The 23,225-nt window shown below is 42.6% G+C and overlaps 1 protein-coding gene across 1 annotated transcript in view; it reads left to right on the top strand.

The window, feature by feature from the left end:
- LOC144933090 (transmembrane protein 132E-like) overlaps window positions 1-9,437 on the top strand; it is a 53,875-nt gene extending 44,438 nt beyond the window's left edge. The window contains exons 6-9 of the mRNA XM_078857607.1: window positions 1,219-1,415; window positions 3,614-3,866; window positions 6,101-6,292; window positions 8,170-9,437. Of these exons, the coding sequence (XP_078713733.1) occupies window positions 1,219-1,415; window positions 3,614-3,866; window positions 6,101-6,292; window positions 8,170-9,189 (1,662 nt within the window). The 3' untranslated portion in view covers window positions 9,190-9,437. The remainder of the gene's footprint in view (window positions 1-1,218; window positions 1,416-3,613; window positions 3,867-6,100; window positions 6,293-8,169) is intronic.
- The last annotated feature ends 13,788 nt before the right edge of the window (window positions 9,438-23,225 follow it).

Genomic DNA, 23,225 nt, shown 5'->3' with positions numbered 1-23,225 from the left:
AAACCCATTTTTTCCCCGCTCGCTTGCATTTACACTTGAGAAGCAATGAGAATCATATCTCACACACGGTACACGCAATCACTCTCCTGCAAAAGATGAAACAAACGTCAAAATGAAAGGTATGCATATTTCAGAGTAAAGGATGCCCCAGAAGTTTGTGATTTATTGATTCACATAGACCTTTGATGCGCACTGCGCGCGCGCGCACACACACAGGTGTTGGTGAAATTTCGTATTGGCAAGATGCATATTGCACTTTTAAACGTAGATTGAACCTCCGATTAGCACGGTTGGCTACGTACGGTGCGAAAGAATTTAAACATACATACAACATACATGTTTATCCATGGTTATCATAAAAACACAGCACTCTATTAACATCCTAATCAAACATACTTTTAAAATACAAATGTAATGTTGTCTTTTGCCTTTCCACCAGCTAATGAGATGATTAAAACATAATTACACGTGTCATGTTTGAGCCTGAATTTTTATTAACTTTTTTCATTAACATTGCATTCACTTTCTACAAATATTTTTTTTGTCGTTGGCATACGTGCATTTGATGTGTGTTGTACTTTGATATTGTACTCTGCCGATGCATCTTGTCACTATAACCTACAATGTGCACAAATATCAATTACTATTCACCGTGGATATTTACGACCAAATCAGCCGTAAATGTGCCCAATCTTTGAAAATTTTGGAAAGCCGGAGAGAGCCTTAATGAGTGACCAGCCATGCGCATCAAAGGCGTTGCAAGCTACCACTGTGCTACGTTGTCAACAGAGGGCAGTGCAGCAAAATTATTAGTTGTACTGTACCATGCACCTATCTCTATGCTCCCCACATTCAGTCCACACTGACCTCACAACCTGCCCGGCATGGGGGGGGGGGGGGTCCTCATCCAGCAGTGGAGACAAAAAAATGCGCTGCTGATGTACACGTTAATATTTCACAGATTCAAGTGCATCTTATAAACTGAAAACTGTTTTATTTTGAAACACAGCAAAACAAAATGTTTACAAAGATGTTCAAACCCATCGGTTGATACAATTGCCTGCAATGTTCTTGTGGTTGATCAGTTCGTGTACACAGTAATGATGTCGCATCTGTCAAATGAATGGGGTGAATGCGTCAACAACAAATCACACTTTTTGGGGGGGGGGGGTGATGGCAAGCATTTATTGCGCGCACCTTTCCTCCATTTTTTCCCAGGTTTCCCCAGCCTGCCAGTACGCGTACGTGCAGGGAAACGAGAGCAGAGGCTCAATGCGGGCTCGAATCCAAGTCAGTTACGAGCACCTGCGCTCCTCCCTAGATCTTGCAGTGTGGCTTCCCAGGCTGCCTTTGCGAATACAGCTCTCCGACTCCGAGCTTAGCCTCATAAGGGGCTGGAATATACCACTGTCCAGGTACTGCACCCCCCCCCCCCCACACAACGTGCACGTTGCATAAAAAATATATTCTCTTAGTTCTTTCGGTAAAGTCACGTAGGTAAAAAATTAAATTAAAATTAATAAAGACGGAAGCTTGTGTTGCCTCCGAAACGTCGTGATTTTTATTGTTTTATTTTTATTAATTTAAATTTCATTTTTTACCTACGTGACTTTACTGAAAGAACTAAGAGTATGAATCCTTGCAGTCACGAAAGCTTCAAATCTAGAATTAAACAATATATATCCGCACTGAATTTTTAGATGGAGAGAAAATAAAAAGCACGTCTTAATCGAGGAACAACGAGGATGGGTCATTTATTTCTGTTCATTCTTGGCTGGAGGTTACGCGTATGAAGACCGCAGTGCGTGGAAAAATGAAATGTTTCGCCGCGCGATGTTTCCGCGTTTATGCGCCCACGTTTCTATTCTCTCCACTTTCACCAACCCACACTGACCCGCGTGGTAATGTTACGGTTAAATAACACGCGTGACCCGCACCGCGTGGGGAGTGCCTTCGTCCAGGAGTGGATCGGCAAACATGCTTACATGTCTACGTACACGTCTGCGCACGCATATACGTACGTGTCTGCGTACATGTCTACGTACAAGTCTGCGTATTAATCTCGCAACAAACCTGCCTCGAACTACATTTTTGAATTGTATTCAACTGTGAATAACCCAACCAATTTTAATAGATATGTCCTATTGCAATTTATATGACGACATTAACCCCGCCCCTCTGGACTTCGCACCTGATTGGCTGACAAGTGACGACATCACATTCATACCCCCTCTACGTAAGACCGAAACAGGAGGAGGATTTCTCCACAATTCTGGCTGTCGCCCGATGAGACTGGTTGTAATATGCCGGCGAAACGTCATACTAGAATTGTACATGTTGTGGGTTTACTCTCCGACACACCGGTGTGCTGAACTAGTAGCTAATTGGCTAAATGTTTTGTTGACGTGACAAAGCTTACTAATTGGCTGTGTCGAATGGTGGTGGTTTTAACGATGCATTTATATCCACGCGATCTAACCCAAAACCCTTTATTATGGATATTGGTCGCGAAAGCTTACGTGTGAAAAAATACAGCAGGCGGACTGCTGAGGCAGGAAGAAATATGCGATCTTACATTCACTTGCAAATTCCATCTCTAGCCCCGCTCACTTACCCTTGGGTTGTACCCATCTAACACCTAGAAACCTTTGGCTGCAGTAGCTCTCTCGCTAAATTTCTTCCTGCCTCAGCAATACGCCTGCTGTGTTTTTTCAACTGAAGACGATTGCTTGTGTTGTGATTTTTTAAATTTATTTTTCTATCTACGTGACTTAACCGAAAGACCCAAAGAGTATTAGTAGTACCATTAAGTTATATAAAATGGATTACAAATAAGGTAAATGACTGAACGGACGAAAAACGAAATTAGGCTCAGAATAAGCCCTTCAGGATAATACCCTTTGGTCAAAGTTAATTTGGTTATTAAATTTCAATATCTGCTGCATTATTCGTATGTCCTATGTTAACATTTGGCTATAATTGTAAACATAGAAAATATGATTAAACCACCCCAAACATGCAATTAAAAGTTGCATCTTTAAATGTAATTATATTACAATATAAATAGAATGCAGTGCAACTAATGCTTCTCACATCTTGGGGAGCATTAAAAAACATTGTCATCACAACGAAGAAGAATGCTTTCTCAGCACGTATCTGCATATACTAAACGCTTGTCACACATTCCATAGATGTAAAAATCACGATATTTATGTCCTGTTATATTTATCTGGACACATCACATACAGCCAGTACCCGAGATACGAACGTTTGATTCTAGATTTGAAGCTTTCGTGACTGCAAGGATTCATATTCTTAGGTTTTTTCGGTTAAGTCACGTAGGTAAAACATTAAAATTAATAAAAGTAAAATAAAATAAAAAATCACGACGTTTCGGAGGCAACACAAGCCTCCGTCTAAGAATACGAACGTTTGACTTACGAACACCAGCACTTATGAAGGAACCTCCGCAGGATGTTCTCATTTTTGAAACCATCCGACTTGCGAACGTTCAGTCGTACTTACGAGCCGAACCGCGGAACTCCTCCGCGGGATTTAATGAGTCCCAGCATCCCGCTGCAAAAGAGGTGCCAGTGATATTTTCTTTCAACAGACATTTAAAGGGTGGCACTCAAGGGCAGACGTGCACCCCACAGCGCCAGCACGCCTCCGTGCGGGTGTTGACGCGGTTCTACACGGAGAGTGCCGATGGCACGGATCATGTGTCCACGTTGCCTGGAGCCGATTGTCTGGCCGACGTAACCCACCTGGTGCGCAACAACCTGTGGGTGCTCGACGGACGAGTGGCCGAGCTGCGCGAAGGCACGGTGCTGAAGGGCCTCGAACCCGGCTCAACCATCATTCAGGTGAGCGCATTTGACATTGCGGGTATTTTATTTTGTACCTGGACGCAAGCCGTGGTGTAACGGTTAGCACACTGGACTTGCAATGCAGAGGTCGCCTGTTTTATTTGCCGGAGCGGCCGTTGAAATATCCGTGCAAGTTTCTGAAATCGCCTCTGTCCCGGTCCACCCGGGGGTGTAAATGGGCACACCAAAGTCAGTCCATCAGGAGGTCGCGGTTGGTGGTGGGGTCAAATGTGGGTACTCCCGACTCTTCCTAAATGTTCAGCCAGCGTGGAAGAGTAGGACAAATACCCTCTCGAGAGGCCCTCCAAGAGCTTCCTCTCTTGGAGACCCCTCCACCAGCATTGGCATGAGGCAAGTAAATCACAAATGAAATGGAAAAGAGCCTACCAAAAAATCATCAATTTCTTGGATTGTGACTACTAATTGAATTGCTGGGAGGTAAATCATTACTCATCTAAATGATACTGTAGTTTTGTTTTTTGATCATCTAAATGTCATTGTCTATATATATAAAACTAGCAAATACGATTATGTATGTTCACGTTCAAGCTTCATAACCAATCACATTAACAGCAGATGCAGGTGAACATTGCAAACTAAGATCAACCTTTCTCCGTAAAAGAAGCAAAAAAACCTGGTATTGAAAAGTAAATCACATTTAATTTTGTGTTTTATCACCGTCCTATGTGGAATAGATTATATTGGATGGATAATGTATTTTTTACACAAATGGCTCCATTCCCACAACAGTCGAGAGTTTGAGGCCAACTGCAATGGCTATAAACAACCTGATGCCTGTGCGATGACAACACGGTGCACTTATATGTATCTGGCAGCTCTCTTTATTCTCCAATCAAGCACCATGCCAAGCAACGTGTGGGAATATTAAACTAAATGCCAGACAGTAGATGATCCTCTCAGAGCCTGTTTAGATGAGAGTGAAAGTGTTCATGGAGGCCCATACTTCCGAATTAACCCCCGAGGTGCCTTTTGCATCACCATCGATTTCCTTAGTCTGACATGTACCTTGACATTTAGTCAGAAAACTGTTCCTACACTTAAACCAGAGGGCAGCAACCCCTTTGTTCCATGGGAGTTAAGAAAGGAAAAAAGGCCACTGCTTCAACTGCTGTGCCGGGAGATCAACCAGGGCGACCTATGAATCGCAAGTGCGGTGCACTGACCTTTTAAACCACGACAGCAAAGAGTTTCATCTGAGTTCTGAGAAAATCCATGAGAACAAGAGGGACCCTTGACTTTTGAGGCAGGCAGTGTGATGCAGGTTTGCATCATGTAGATATTGTGCGTGCAATGTAAAGTTTAAAAGGAAATTAAAAACATCAATCTTACTGCATATACCAACGTGTTTACACGACAATGGCTCTGCAAGCTTTGCGAACATGAATAGATGCAGGTTGTTTGCCTGGAGAAAATGTATAGATTGCAAATTGATTTTTTTTACATTTGCTTTGCAGGGAGTGATTCATTAGTAGCTGTAATGACCTAAGCTTATGCAATAACCACATTTTCTTTGCAAAATCTGTTAAATTAGATGACGTTACCACCGGCTTAACGTGATCATGCAATAGAACGTGCATTTGCTAATGTGCTGTCTAAATTAACCTGCATCTGAAGAGAGCTGTACATAATTAGGAATGCATTTTTATTTAATAGAAAGAAACGGTCATCGGCAGAGGAAATTAGAAAGGTCTCGAGTGTGGACTTGAATTGTGACAAGGGAATCCTTCTTTGCATGGCTGAGTTTGGAGGGATGGGAGACCGTAACCCTCTCGAGGATGCTACCGAGGAAAGGGAGGTTTTTGCGATGGGACGGATGGTTGCGTGGGTGTTGGGGGGGGTGTTTTGCGAGGGTTTGTTCAGGATGTGAGGGAGGGCAGCTGTGTGGAGAGCTAAATTAATGATGCCAGATGAGATGGAGGCATTGACAAAGCTGGTGAAGAAAGGGGGCCAGGGTGGGTTGGCGGTGTTGTTTGGCATGATGTCCGTTTCCACGTTCTGCTTGACTGATTATTCAGAAACTAAAGCTCCTGGCACGTGGAGAAAAAACAATCAGGCAGAATGCCAAACAACAACAACAACACGCTGTACAACCCGAAAACACACACAAACACTGCATTACAACCGCGGAAAATCGCATTCAGCAGAATTAGTATTACCTATTGACCCCCCCCCCACCACCACCTTCCAATTCCTGTCTTCTGTTGTGCCAGGTTCTGTCACCTGTGTCTGGCGGCGTGCTGGGGGAGCGCGCGGTGACGGTGAGCGAGGAGAAGGTCTCCGTGAGCGGGCTGCACGTGACGCTGCTCTCGGGCCTCTCCCTGTCGCTGCGGCCCAGCAGCAGCGAGCCTGGCGTCATCGTCGCCAGCACCACCGCACAGCACGGCCTGCACTCGCTCAAGCAGGTGAGAGGCTTCGGGTGTCCAGGCCAAAGGAAGCGAGGGGGCATAAGCTGCTGCCCTCTTCTTGGTTCTTTCGGTAAAGTCACGTAGAAGGGAAATAATAAAATAATAAAAATAAAACATTATAAAATAATTCTCACGACGTTTCGGCCACAACGCAAGCAGCCGTCCTCAGGTGAAGAACAGGTCTGTCGGAAAGACAGCGTCTGAATGAACACCACCAGGCTTGGCAGCGTATATTTAAGCTGGGTTGGAGGGGGAAGAGCGCCTTGACAAAGGAATTTGCATATCAAGAGGAATTTAGCATATTTATGGGAAATGCAGATTAGTCACTACAGCACAGTAGTTACCACAGCTGCTGCCCTGTGATTGCTTGCTCACAACATTGTATGTATGTGTGTATGTTGAACTTCTTTTGCACCGTACGTAGCCAACCATGCGAAGGTAAAGGCTGCCCCCAGGTACCACGGGCCGTGCATGCAGACCACATTACTTCCCCTTTTGAATGCTTTCCAACTAAGGTGGGAAGGTGTTCTATGTATGTAGGTTGAACTTCTTTCGCAACGTACGGAGCCAACCATGCTAATCGGAGGTGCGGGAATTAATTGGATTTCTCCGTCTGTCTCTCTGTCTGTATGTATGTCTGTCTATCCATCTACAACACGGGGTCACGACAACTCTCGTAAAAGGTTATCTAACCTGAACGAACCCGTCATGTACAGCCTACGTCGCTATTAGGGGCTTAACGTCGAGGAAATTGACCACGTTGATCAAGGGGTTGCCCAAAACATGGAGACAACACGCAAACGAAAAGGTCAATTTGCTCTCTTCGCAAATTCGTTTCACCCTGAAAGCTTCCCCATCTGCCTCCATACCGCCAATTTAATTCTTCCAAAAACAAACACTAATCGTGCACCACGATTTTTGTTCTAACTTTACTACAATGGATGTATGTACACGTTATGTGTAAACTGACATACGTAGCTATAAAGTTGTCCTGCTGTTTTTAAACAATTATAATACCACAATCTTGGCTCTTTTAAAGTGAGTCTGCACAACATGTGCAATTATGGCGATGTCTTCGAGACAGGCAAAGCATGGTTGTTATGTTTATTGTTGAAGATATATCTCTACAGATATAACCAACGTAGTGTTGCCATTAGTGTTCGTGGTGATGCTCGTGTGGACCCTGTATATTTTCTAGTCGCGTAGTATTAATGACCATTGATGCACTGTGTGAACATTGGCACATTGATGGTTCAGCACAGCCAGCACCCAAGAGGGCTGCCACAATAGGCATGGCTCACCGACAATTGATGGACAAGTTCAACGTAACGAGTGCGCAAATTCTGGTGCACGAGCCAAAGGTGGTGGCAATTTGAGCTTCATGTTTGTCATCTAGGAGAGCGGCAGCACAGTAGTTACCACAATCGGTGCAATTCGCTGCTGAGATCAGCGCCATTCCATATCAGAACCAATCCTGGCTTTCCCTCCACCCTATTCACCAACGTGCACTGACCAGCACGGTGAAGTATGATCAAACAGCCTCCATGACTGATACAGCGTGGGAAGGCCTTTATTCAGCAGTGGACTGACAAAAGCCTATAAATAATTGTGTTATTTACTATTGTATACCGTATAATATGCATACACATAACTCATTAATTTTAGTTATGGACTATAACAAAAGAAAGGGCAGGCATGCAGGGCCATTATTCACGAATGATGTGCAAAGTTATTTATTATGTTATGAAACTGGTAATTGAGTTTTTAACATATTTATAATTGCCTTATACAAGTATAATATGTGCTTTGGATTTCATGAAAAATCGGTGCTTTCCTCACTCGTAAAAACACAAGAATATTCCGTTTTCTTGCAGAAAGCATCTCTGCTCATCTGGGTAGAATTTGAAGACAACACGATGGTGCCACTGAGCCTCTTCAGCACAAAGGACTATAATCTTACCATCAACAACGTGGACAGACGAGCAGCATCTATCAACGCGGAAAATCTGTCTTGGGAACCAATTTTCCAAGCCAAATGGGATGGAAATGAAAAACCGATTCAAGTGGTGCTGCAAAATCCACAGCCCTGTTGGGATGACGATGCTGAAGCCGCTATGTTCTCGACGTCTGTCGAAATCCTCGTGAAATTTGGTCAAAAGAGAGAAGAGGGGGAGGAAGGAGGTGCGAGCAAAACTCCAGACGCCGGCAAAAATCAATACGTTAAGAACGTCAGCCAAATCAGCGCATCCTCCACGGCCATTGGAGCAAAGACTCAAACGGAGATTGTGAAAGCGGCCAGGAACGGCTCGCGGCACACGGCAGGTCCCAGGGGACACGGAGGGAAGGAGAGCGTCAGCGACGGAGGTGCTATCGGCCCGGCACAACACGGCAGCAATGGCTCATCTGAGAAAAAGCCGAGAGGCCTCTCCGATATCCAGATTGGAATGTACACCTTGCTGACAGTATTCTGCATCGCCATCCTGATGTTTCTGATCAACTGCTTAATATACGCGGTGAAGTACAGGCGCAAGCGTGTCCACCTGGGGAGTCAAGAGGTCGCTCACAGCCACGAATGGATCTGCCTCAGGGATAGCCAGGAATCGGCCGTCAGTACTCTAAACAAGGACACCGACTCACAGCTTGCCAAGCAGAAGCATAAATACGTGGGGGGTCCACAGGTGTACCTCCAGGCCAGCGAGAAGGTGTCGACCGAGGCGTACGTGATGCAGGGGGAATGCAGGAGCGGCATACCTCGTACTTCTCCTCTTCGGAAGAATTCCATATTTACAACAATCTGGGTGACGAGCAACAGCAGTAAGGCACAGGCGGCTGCTAGCCCTTCTCGTTCTGCCAGAGATGAGAGCGCGTTATCATATTCCCGTGACGTTTGTTGATAGTAACAAATATATCTGTAGGATACAACCGAACAAAAATACGTGACGTGGCATGAGAGAACTTTGGATTTTTTGGTGATGTATCATAATCAGCTTGTAAAATAGTAAAATAATGGGCAACATTGACCAGCTGTTGTAGTATGTGTATAAAATTACAATTTGCAAAAGTAACATTGTCATCTGTGATAAGCTTCTCTAAACTCTACAAATGATATCAAGGATTACTACGTACAAATCTCGGCACACAGTTAAACATGCACATTTATCTGTAAAGGTGTGTAATGTACATCGCTATTTGCACGAATTTAAGCTTTAATTATCCGTTTTTTGAAGTAAATGCTGTTTTCATTGATGTTGATTTTAGTTTAGCATACTGAAATAAATGTTTGCCTGTTACATTCCTTTACACCAACGCGTCGTTGCCATTAATAGGTGTGGACATACCATCCGAGATTGTTTAAGGTGATGTTTTTAAACAACACATTAACATAACTTTAATAATCTAAATCAACCTTCCTTCACGTCTCCCAGAGCATTCGCATTCAGTGCGGCCAGTTCGCTTAATGGAATGATTTATGGCTCTCTCTTTAATTTGTATTTGTCTATCAAAGGGGTTGGGGGGTGTTAATTAATTCCCTCGTAGACTGAGTATACAATTTTATTTTCTACCACGTTGTCGAGGGAATAGATGAGATTGAAAACTTAAATAGGGTGTTTAACTATAAATGTTTCTAAGGAGGCTTGAGCAGGGCCACCAGAGAACAGGAGCGAGTGCTGTGAGTAGGTAATAACGAAGATTACAGTGTTCCTCAAACGTGATGTAGCCGTTGCAATTTCGGCAGGAACCAGGAGAGCAAGGCAATTTAAGTGTACCGACATCCAGTCAGCAACGCATTCGTAAATCACCATCATAAGCAGCCATTTTCTATCCACTGCTGGAGGAAGGCCACCCCCCCCCCCTCATAATATTGCTATCCCCTCGCGGTTCTACGAGACCCACAATCCATCTCGCTCCCATCTCCATGGTGGTTCTCTCCCCTGGGTGCATTCCCTCGCTATTTGGCTGTCTTTCTGTCACCAGCGTCATCCATCGGCCCTCATCTTGTCACGCGTCTTGCTCCTTAATCTCGAATAACTGTCCACTGCAGTCATTATGTTGTCTCTGAATTTGATTTTGTTCACTGATCGATGTGTCCCTCTTTCTCTTTCTCGGTGTAATTCCCAGAATGGATCTCTCGATGCTTCTCTATGTCACTTCTTGAGGATTTGTTTAATGTTCTTTTACGGTGTTCCGTGCTTCTGATACGTTTGTAATCGCTGGCAATGTGATCATTTAAAATCGTTTTGGTATGTGGCATTTCATTTTCGGGTTCAGCTTTTATCAAGATCTCCATCCTCACATATTCACCTCTTTTTTAAGAACTTGATTCTCACCTGCATTAATTGTTTGCCCGAGTTATACACCCACACTCTACTGTTTTCAAGTTTCAAACTTGTTGTACATGATGTACATGATGTACAACATGGCACCTTTAGAAGAACATCAAAATTGCATGGTAATTCGCGAAACTGCTTTTAAAATGTATTCAGAACACAGTTTACTCCCAAGACCATGTTTAATATATGGTATGCATTAAAATCCAACTTAAGCAAGTGCAATATTTTTGTTTTCTCTCACACATCTGTCTTTAGTTTCCAAAAGATTGACTTCATTTCCAGAGAACAGATGTCCTTGGGTAAATGTGTTCTTCTATCAAAGATAATTAAGCAAAAATAAGGTGAGTGTAAACGTGTGCAATTAAACGCCTGCATATAAAATGTGTTTGCATCAAGGGGCAGCGCAGCATTAATTGGTTTTACCAACTAGAATCGCCAACACAACTCGCCAAGGACAGCAATGATCAATCCACTGCTGGACGTAAAGGCCTCTCCTAAACCTTCACAAACCTTTCACCTGCAACTGTGATGAGTACAGGGACTCCTCTGCTTACGAACGAGTTAGGTTCCAGAGGTCTGTTCATGAGTCGATTTGTCCAACTTTCCTCCTCCTGTCGATTCCAAACATGTTGTACGGCGTGTACATTATACACGGGAAATGAGTTTTAAAGTTGTATCATCTCCTATAGATATAGATGCCACTGGCTCTTCATGTTCTGCAAATGTAGATGCCACTGGTTCTTCACGTTCTGCAGATGTAGATCCCACTGGTTCTTCACGTTCTGCAGATGTAGATGCCACTGGTTCTTCACGTTCTGCAGATGTAGATGCTACTGGTTCTTCACATTCTGCAGATGTAGATGACACTGGTTATTCATGTTCTGCAGATGTAGCTGACACTGGTTCTTCACGTTCTGCAGATGTAGATGCCACTGGCTCTTCATGTTCTGCAAATGTAGATGCCACTGGTTCTTCACGTTCTGCAGATGTAGATGCCACTGGTTCTTCACGTTCTGCAGATGTAGATGCTACTGGTTCTTCACGTTCTGCAGATGTAGATGACACTGGTTATTCATGTTCTGCAGATGTAGCTGACACTGGTTCTTCACGTTCTGCAGATGTAGATGCCACTGGTTCTTCATGTTCTGCAGATGTAGATGTCACTGGTTCCTCATGCTCTGCAGATGTAGATGCCACTGGTACGTAATGTTCTGCAGATGTAGATGCCACTGGTTCTTCACGTTCTGCAGATGTAGATGCCACTGGTTCTTCATGTTCTGCAGATGTAGATGTCACTGGTTCCTCATGCTCTGCAGATGTAAATGCCACTGGTTCGTAATGTTCTGCAGATGTAGATGCCACTGGTTCCTCATGTTCTGCAGATGTAGATGCCACTGGTTCTTCATGTCTTGCAGATGTAGATGCCACTGGTTCTTCATGTTCTGCAGATGAAGATACCACTCGTTCTTCATGTTCTGCAGATGTAGATGCCACTGGTTCTTCATGTTCTGCAGATGTAGATGCCACTGGGTTTTCTTGTTTTGCAGATGTAGATCCCACTGGTTTTTCACGTTCTGCAAATGTAGATGTCACTGGTTTTTCACGTTCTGCAGATGGAGATGCTACTGGTTCTTCATGTTCTGCAGATGTAGATGCCACTGGTTCTTCGTGTTTTGCAGATGTAGATGCCACTGGTTCTTCACGTTCTGTAGATACTCATTCCCTTTGGTGCTCGTGTTTCCTCTCTACTCTCTTGAAAAACTCACCAAGAGATATCTGCACAGTGATCGCTTCTTCTCTTCATGAATCAACTTGTAACAGGCAATAGCATCGTGAATAGCTACAACTGGACATGCGGAGAGCTTTTTATCGTAACTCTGAAAGTTCATAAGTCGAATGTTCGTAAGGAGAGCAGTCCCTGTTACTATCCATAGAGCCACCTGCACATGAGCTGATGCTATCCTCTTACCTCTGTGGCAGATGCCCTCTTTGGTCGCGTCCCCTTTATCTGCCATCATCCCTTCCAGTGACACATCCAGCCATCCCCATTGGGTTTACCATTATCACCCGTCTAGGATAGTAATTGTATTTACCCGTCTAGGGTAAACAGGGTATTCTTACCCTAGATGGGTTTACGTTGAAAATATTTCTTCAGAACTGCTTTTTGTGTTTAGTTTGTTGCCCTTCCCCCCACACATCCGATTAGCGCGGTTGACTATGTAAGGTGCGAAAGAAGTTCAACATACATACTTCATACTTCTATATGATACCCACGTGATCCTCTTTCTGTCTCTCCGTGCTTCTTTGCAAAAAAATGTTTTTACGTTGTATTCTCTAAGTCAATGTCCTTATTTCTGATCCACGTGTCATAGTTAAAAGCTTTCTTCTTTCTGAACATTGGGTTAGGTTGCATTTCATTTTAAGTTGTCTTCTGCCCAAATAGAAGTGGAGCCTGAAACGTCCAGCTCATAGTTCCAATATTACACTTTCATTGCTTTCTAGCTTCATCAGTAAACATCAATTTATATTTAATTCCATAGTATTTTGGCCAAAAAATTCTCAGGTCATTTGTTCTCGTGTGAAATCCAGATTAATATTCTCTGCCAATGCGATTATATTATAATTTTCCACACATTTGGTCCCATTTGAAAACACATCTTTTCCTGTAACCAAAGTGTAATTTGCTGCGTACTTTTAAAATATTTAACGTATATAATACAAAAGGAAGGTTTTGAACGTCGTCTACTTATGTATAACGTGTAGCAGTAATATTTGTATATTAAAAGTTCAATGGTGTCCCGCGCATTGGTACGTTATTACAAATTGTGCCAGTTCAATTTGTTCCCTTCCTATTGCTGTGGTCCTATTAAGTTAATATGGCAACTTGAGACTTTTGTTTTATTACAAAAAAAAATTCAAGCTGCTAAAATATAAACTCTGGCTTACGTATGCTATCGTCAACAATAAAGTGTGGCTCTAAGGTTCTTTGTTGCATTAGATTTTCTAAAAACTTTTAATCATATTCAAATAAAAAATGTAAGGACTATTTTTGCATTGATGTAGACAGAGAGAGAAAATGAACTTCACCGCATTGTCATTAAATAAAAAGTTTGGTTGCCTAAATGATAAATGAAATCCATAATAGAGGTTTTTTGGGGGGGTTAGATCGCATCAATATATAAATGTGTCGTTAGAACCTGCCACCACCCAACACAGCCAACTAGTAAGTGTTGTCACGTAAACAGAACATGCCAATTCGTCACTAGTACAGCACACCAGTGTGTTGGAGAGCCAAGCCACAACATAAATGAAATGCTGGTAAAAAATGGGCAAAAAGATGTTAAATGTTGCATTTTATTTTTTGGGGAGGGAAGGGAAGAGGGAATGAGGGGGAGATGGAAGGAGGGGGTGAGGGAAGCAGAGAGTGAGGGAAGGAGAGGGAGAGGGAGGGGGAGAGGGAGCCGGCGAGACATTGGCACTCAAAGTCGTTTCAATAAAAGAGTCATTCTGGATATTCTCGTAAGTAATAGTGAACATCACTCAATGGTGCAATGCTTGTTCCACAGCAGGAGACATCGCCTGAGCCGAACACCACAAATGCACGGAGAGTGCGTGTCACGCTGCTATAAGTATTTGCAATACCAAACAAAACTCTGCGACCCCAAAGAGAGAGCGCTCTGCACGGCACCTTTGATGTGCGCAGCCTGAGCAACACTTCACCTGCAAACTTTGACGCGTTATAATTGCGTGACCAGAGCGGCAATTGATCTCACGTTAGCGCATCCTCCAGGATTTATACGATGCCGTTGGAGAGTAATGAAGAGCCCACGACTTGTGCCTTTGGTGTCAATAAAGTTACACGGATATGCTCGTATGCACACACAGCTACGAGATCATACATGTATGCTGAACTTATTTCGCACCATACATAGCCAACCGTGCCAATCGGAAGTTAAGATGCACCCAAAAGTTTGTTTCTGTTCAGAATACGGTATGAGAGTGGGGGGATGGGGTGCGAATTCATCTTATAATATATTTACGGTGAACACATGGATAAAAAAAGTATGGAGCGGTACATGCTTGGTATTACGCTACGAGACAGAAAAACGAACTCGTGGATCAGAGAACATATGCAAGCGACTGAAACTTATTGACCGTTAAGAAAGTAAGTGGGCTTGCGCAGGATACGTCTCTAGAAGGGATCATGACCACCATGGAGGAAAACAACGCAGAGGCGATTAGCACGGTTGGCTAAGTGCGATACGAAAGATGCTCAACATACGTGCACACATACAACATGACCAACAGGATGTCTACCAAGGAGATGGAGGGATGTGATCAGCTTGTATGCAGATGAAGCTAAGCGGATTGTCGTACATTGTGGCGGTGATTGATAGGGATGGCTTGGAGACGCTTTCACCCAGCTGTGGATAGATAACGACTGGTGATTATTATGAAACAATTTTGCGCAATTTTCATATTCGGGAATTGTGTATGATACTGTATTTGGCAGCCTGAAGTTTAAGTTAAATTTCTAGAAATGTCTAATATCAGTAGCAAATGATACCTGGGCAACTCCACCACTACCTAACTTCAGCATCCACCAAGTGAGCTAGCATGGTGAAGCATGGTCAACAACCCCCATAATCAAAGGTATGTGAAGATATTGATCCAGCAGTGGTCTGATTAATGTTTTTAAAATTGATATTATATCTGGCAAACTACAATGAGGCAAAATTAAACATGAAGAGTGAGCATAACCAATGGAGATTTAAACACATCAGCATGCTTGTCTTCAAAACGAATTATAGCAGGTGGGGGGCTCCACTATTCTGGCAAATTGCCCGATGATGCTGGATGTAATTACCAGCGAAACGTCGTACTCAAAAATTGTAAATGTTGTGGATCCAATCTTCAACACACCGGTGGGCTAAAGTAGTGAACTATTTGTCTTTTGTCAACGTGACACATTGTTTACTGATTGGCCGTGTCGGGTGGTGGAGGGTTGCGACACATTTATAAATAACGCGATCTGACCCAAAAACCTTTATTATGAATAATGATAGCATACTGAAAAAAAATGGAAACTGAAAATAAAGTTACAGAAATGTGATACTTAGAATTATTTGTTAACATTTGTATAAAATACAGCATGTAATCAGCCTGCATGTGATCAATGAAGGGGAAACAATGGTTAACGTGCCTCCATATACAAATCTGTTCTATAAATGTTCAAACCTACATTCAGAATATATCGCGGGTTTTTCAAAACAAGATGCCATTTGGAAAATAAGACACCAAGATTATACAGGCGTGAGATTATTTTTAATTAGCATTTCACGTAAGACTCCGATGGCAGGCTCATACGTTTGTAAGTCAGGCACATGGTTAAGGTCACACGGTGGTGACATTGAAGTTGAATAATAAAAATTGTTACAGCTCCATGAATTTGTGATTGTTACAGTGATTCATTGAGTTTGGGGCAATGGCTCCAAAACCCATTGGCGATAGGGAGATGGGGGGAGGGGTTTTGTGGGGGGTAGTGGGAAGGGGCAGAAATCGGGTGCTTCCAAAAAGGCTTTGACCTAGAGGTTTGAACCTTCCACACTACTAAGCAATTTGACTCACCGCAATGTCGCCTTAATATTGCCATGGCATCGTAATAGTTAATAAGAATTGGTGTGTCGACACATGCAATCACGTGTGAGAAAAGACTCTACAGACAGGTTATTATGGAAGGAGAGGAAAGCAGAGCGACTGCAGAACAGCCACAGACTTAAATATATACACGTGTGCGTATGGAAAATGCAAGAGTGGTGCGTGATAACATTTCCGTGGCAGAATTATAATTAAGAATGAGTTACGTTTCACAGTGATTATTCCCCAGACACTAATCGCCGTTGAAGATTATGTGATGGTGATGATAAGGATGAAGGTACATTTTAAATGTGCTATTTGTGGAATTAGTTGTGTAATGACATTTGTTAATTCAAATAATTAATGTCCCCTTGTATCAATCCACTGCTGTTTGAAGAGGCCTCGCCATACAGTGTCAGTCATGGGGGTTGCTTTGCCAGTACTTCACTCTGTTGGTCAGTGTGGCGGTGGTGGTGGTGCTGATGATGATGATGAAGAAGGAAGGGCCCAGAATTGGTTCAAATATCACTCGCCACTGATGTTTGCCATGGCGAGGAAGCCAACCCTGATAGCCCGCTAAGGGTCGTAGCACAGTGAGTTCACCAATGTCCCACTGTTTGCCCCAGTTACAATATTTGCAATGCTATTAATTTCTATAATGGTGGCCAAAGAATGAAGTCAAAACAGGTTGAATTCATAGAAAGATGACACTTAAAATGTGTGCTTAAACAAATGATGATTAATACATTCATCTGCATTACATGAGATCCTCGGGGAATACAATTTGAGACATTTATTTGTTAAATTAATGGATTAATTATTATTTTTGCAAACATATGCAGTGGTTAGACGACGCATTTGCAGTGTTTTCTCTATTTGGATGATTCTCTATTTGTTACGGTAAATTTACTATGAAATATTGATGCCATCTTAATTTTATACCGAAAAGTTTACATTTGTACCACTTATGACGATTCACCCAGGGAATGCCAGATCAGCAGCTGTAATTGTAAATGAAGGCAACACACAAGGGGGGATTAACAAAACAAATGATTGGCTACAAGGTAACCTCCCAGACAAATTGGTAAAATAACAACCTTCACAAATTACAGATGAATGAACACTATATAATTACGCAAATTCTTATTTTCCTCGCGTGTTTTCGGGTTGTACCGTGTGCTGTATGGCGTGATATCCGACGTTTTAGCTCCCTGCAACTCAAGACGCTTCTGGCGTGTGGAGTAAAATATCAAACATCACGCTAAAGAGCATGCCGTACAAAAGCAAAACACATCAGAGTGCTCCACAAAGCAAACCTGCACATTAGCATAACACCAAGCTACGTATTTAAATACATAAAACATGTAAGTGTCCAGCAAGTTGACGCAAAGTAAATAAATCAATATTAAGCAACAAAAAGTGAGCGACAATTTTACATGGAAAATACATAAAGGGAAGTGTTCTGTCGACATCACGGTATTTTTTTCAAACGCTGCGTAAAAATGAGGTGGAGATTGCAGCTCATTTGCTGTGTTCGAAATAAGGACTGCCAGACTGGTTTGTGCGATCCGCCCGCTGCAGGTACGAACACTTCCCCTTCTACTCGTTTCCTCACCTTGCTCGACTTTTTGCAATTCCCTGACATTGCCTCTGAAACAAAGTTTTCATAACCTTGCTCATTTCAAGAAACATATTGGCCATAGGCGGAGTTTTTGACTTCTATATTTGGGGGGGCGGGGGAGGAGGGGTTCGCTTTGTCCCTCACATTAGGAATCGCGGGTGGATATAATTTCTTTATTTGTAATCTTAATTCTAAACTACTGACAATAAATTAATGAAGGTGTCCAGTTTGGGGGGGGGGAAGCAATGCCCCCCCTGCCCCCCCACCCCCAAACTTCAACCATGATCGTGGCTGTGATTTATTACACGGCCATAACTTCTGTTTGTTACTGGACACGGCGTTTTTGTGTCTTGGGCCTCTGCTCAGCAATTTTGATTTAAAATAAAATAATGTTACGTCATTCTCCATTGGAGGCAAATACATTGAACAGATCCGCAAATTTTATCAGAAAAACAAACTGTTCTGTGCGTACTGTCATTGTTTGAAGAACTGTGACAATTTAGGTTATTGGTACCTGAATATTTATGTCGATTCTGCATTTTCTCCTTTAAAAGTAGATGCTGTTATCATGCTTACATAAAATGTTATATATTAAATTGAACAGAAAGTAGTCATTTTATTTTCTGCGCATTGTGAAGAGATCAACCTAATGCCACACATATTTTTGTTCGGTGTTTAAATGCGTAACATTGTTTTTGATGTGTATTACTAAATCAGTGAGCGTGGCTAAAACGATGTGTACCACAATGTTAAATATATGTGTGTATGTGTGTATTGTGAACATATATGTAATGGGTAGTTCTAGCATCGTGGTTAGCGCACTACATTACAAACCCGGCAACCCGAATTCAATTCCCACTCACGAACAAACAACAATGAAGAATATATGAGCCAGTACCTAGGTCAACTCAGCCTTGAAATGAGCACCTGCTGCAGTGTGTAAACGTCAGCATTGGGAGACAAAGGCGGTCGTGCTACTGCCACCCACCTCCGCGTGTGCTGCTCTGGCCTTAATAGGTGCTTGCTAACAGCAATTACCCCAACAGTCCGTGAATGACTGCAATGGGTGTATTTGTGTGCTTTGATAACAGTGAAAAAATGTCGCCTGTTTGCTTAATTTCCACAGTGGTTACTGGCTGCTATTAATCAGAAGGTCACAGCCCACATTTAAAATATAATGATGGTATAATAAAAGTAGGAAAATGGTCTTTTGTACACGTCCCTAAAATATATTTGTATATATAAAATGTCATGAAGCAGCGTGCGGAGATTTTGAGAATTGATCTGTAAATTACGATGAGCTAAAGTGTTTAAAAAATGGCATTTGCCTGCCTCTTTAGTTAAATTAGTTTGCATGTTGAGAAGCAGGCACACGTCGTTAATGAGACTTGGCTATGGCTAAACATACGCAGCAAGTGTCCTATTAGTCAATAAGAGCATGTGATTGATATTTAAATAGCCAAACATCATATCATCACGTCATTTGTACGCGCATTATTGTTTCTTTATGATCGTTTTAATGATGATAATGTGACATTTGTTTTACCTTTGATAGTCGTTATATAACCATTTTCAATTTACAAAGAATGTTTAAGTTTGTAGTGTTGGGGAGTTTTTTATAAGCCGCGGCTATATTCATAAACATCCATGAAGACATACCAGTTTGATAATAAATAAATACATGCAAATGCAAGACTTTTTTTTTTTAAACACGGCTTTAATAGAAACGTGTGTAATGTGTGTTTAACATGTAGGCTTATTATGAATATATAATGTATTGTTGACGATTGTGTTGAGATTTGTTTTTAGTGTTAACTCTGCTTATGCACCACCGCCAAGACAGCATCAGCAGCTGTATCGCCAAATAATTAGTTTCATTTGATAAGAACTGCAAATGAGCAATCACATTCTGGACGTTTATAACACTGTGTAACAAAAGAAAATTTCCCCTGGGTAGTAAGTGTTGTTTCCTAATTGCGTATGCCTCAAAAGTACAGAACATGGCTACTATTCCTGACAAATTTTGCTTTTGTGACCAGGACAGTGATATTTTTAATTTACCTATTTTCAATGAGAAAAGGCGTGCATTTGTGTCATTCCTTCACATAAAGTCCTGGTCACAAAAGCAAAGTTTGTGGGGAATAATAGCCATTTTCTATACTTTTTAGACATAAGCAATTAGAAAATAACACTTACTACCCGGGGACAAAAACCGTGTTACTGTTACATAGTGTAATTACGTCGTGGCTTATCTCCATATATATAAAAGGCAAAGTTGTGAATATGTGTGTCTGTTCAAAATGTTTAGCGTACTTCCCGACATGCAACAAACTTAAAATTTGCCATTGTGGGTACTTTCCAGACTGTACACCATGCAAAAATTATGAAAATACACTTTTGGTTTTTTTAAATCTGTCACGTGACCCACGCATGTGGAAGCATAACACATTGTCGTGTCGTAGTTAGCGTTACGCTGCGCTACGAACCCGGCGACCCGAGTTCGATTCTCTGTTCATTAACTACACAATGTGGAAAAAAGTACTGTGAAAACAACAATATTATATATAACCACTAGCGGGAAGTACCCGGCGTTGCCCGGGCGAAAAAGAGAGACACACACATCGACTTACACACACAGAGACATTGACCCACACACATACATACACATCGACTTACACACACACACATATGGACTCACACACACAGATATCGACTTTAGATACACACATATGGAGTTAAACACACATATCGACGTACACACATACAGTGACTCACAAACACACATACATAGACTCACACACACACATCGACCTACACACACATATGGACTTACACACACACTTGGACCCACGCACACACATCAACTTACACACACAAACATCGACTCACACACATAACGCCCTACACACACACATATGGACTCACACACACAGGCATCGACTTTAGATACACACACATGGAGTTACACACACATATCGACTTACACACACATCGACTCACACACACATACATAAACTAACACACACAACGCCCTAGACACACACACATATGGACTGACACACACATATACATCGACCCACACACACATCGACTTGCACACACATAGACCCCCCACACACACACATGGACTTGCACACACACACAACAACCGCCATTCGCCACTAAGTGGCGGTGACATCACCACGACGCTTGTGCAAGGCCAAGTGCACCTTGAGGCCACGTGAAGTGTCGAACGCCCGCTGGCAGGTCACGGGGCAGACCCAGCAGGTGCCATGGGTCGACTGACCGAGATGACCGAGATGACTGGCTGATGCACCACCTGTGCCCCCTACTGTACCAACTTGCTGTGCTTTATCCACCCGGCGCTCCGCTCGTTGTTGTGAGCGTCGCTCCTCCGCCCTCCGTTGCTGTTGGAGGGCGACTGCCTCCAACTGCCCAGTAGCGTCCTTCACGAGCCTCTTCCACAGAGGCCGATCTTGACACCGCTGGTACCAGTCATCGGCAAGTCCACTCAGCTCCACACACACATGGATGTACACACACACACACATCGACTTACACACACGTACATCGACTCACACACACAACGCCCTACACACACATATGGACTCACACACACAGACATCGACTTTAGATACACACACATGGAGTTACACACACATGGACTCGCGCACACACACATAGACTTACACACACACACATCGAATCTCACACACACATATGGACTTACACACACACATGGCTAACACACACACATGGACTTTCACACAAGCATACATCGACTCACACACATCGATTTAGACGCACACACAATTTGTTATTTATTTTCACTGACACACACACACATTGACTCACACACACACATCGACGCAGACACGCACATCGACTCACATGCACACATGGACTTAGACACACACATAAATATAAAAAAATGTACTAAATACATTTGAAAATATTAGTTGTCTACACACAGAGACCACGCACACACATTGACTAACACACACATATCGACTGACACACACATGTCGACTCACACACACGAATGGTCTCACATGCACACATGGACTTAGACACACATTATTATAAAAAAATATATAGTAACCTATTTGTTAAATATTAGGTGTGTACAAACACACACCACGCACACACATAATATAATATTACTATCTACGGACTCTATAGTAGCAAGTGCACGCATTGGGGTGTGGGGGGATATGAAACTTTGAAGAATGTACTTCAGCATATATTTGCATTATGAAGGCGAAAGAGAAATCCCCCCCCCTCCACCGATGACGCGCTTGCGTTGCCAGGGGCAACCCCCGATCAGCTGAGTGGCGTAATAAATAAATATATATCGCACTCAATCGCTAATTTTACTAATTAAAAGTTGACGGATGTGAAACAGGATTAGCGCTTGCTCACCGCAGGGCTTACGGCATGGTACCTGGATTTTTTTTTTTTTACATAAATCCCACCGTTTGAGATCCAAATCCCTCGCAAGTGTGCACACACACACACAGACAGACAAAAAAATAACATTTATTATTTACGTTGTCAATAAATATGAGGGTACTGTAGTTGTTTTTTCTTATACAATTGTAGTGACGTGGAATGAGTCACTGGAGCGCGTGCCGCTGGGTGATTGGTAGACAATAGAATTAGGGGTAGCAGCCCCTAATTCTACGAGTTGGACCTGTGGGCAAGGCACGGAGCCATCTGAGGGATCCAGAGGGATGCGGGGCCGAGGGCGGAGCGTAGCCACACTGGGCAGGTTAAAAGGCGAGCTCCGACTCACGCGTCGTGCCGTCGTCGTTGTGATCTTCGCCCTCTTCAAGCTGTGGGTCTGGCAGCATTTTGGCTGTGCCGACCTGGTTTGTGGTTATCCCCTTTCGGCTGTGAAGACCGGAATAAAAGAGAGAGAGTACCTCCTACTAATGGCTGTGAATTAGCACACTGCACAATCATCTGGGTCGGATGGTATCAAAATATAATTCTGAATAACACATCCACATTTCCACATAATTGAGCATGGTGTGAGAGTCTGCTACATAATGTATAACGCATGCAAAGTATGTGTAAGTGCTACATTTAAGCCAACGAAATCAAAAAGGCGAGAGAAGAAAAAAATGCATGTGACGCATTGGAAACTAAACAAAATAATTACATCCCGAATTTAATACATTTATTGAAACGCTCCATATTTTAAGTAATTTTTACGGAGTATAAATAACAATCCGCAAGCCACGATGAGTTAGAATATTGTTTGCTATTGTAAACGAACTGTCAAGTATTGTTTAGTTGTTTTTACATGCCCAAAATGTAATTACAACGTTAATATTTA

Source organism: Lampetra fluviatilis, chromosome 6, assembly GCF_964198595.1.
Source record: "Lampetra fluviatilis chromosome 6, kcLamFluv1.1, whole genome shotgun sequence".
NCBI lineage: Eukaryota > Metazoa > Chordata > Hyperoartia > Petromyzontiformes > Petromyzontidae > Lampetra > Lampetra fluviatilis.
The sequence above is the reverse complement of the archived record's forward strand: the minus strand, read 5'-3'. Positions and strand labels throughout refer to the sequence as shown.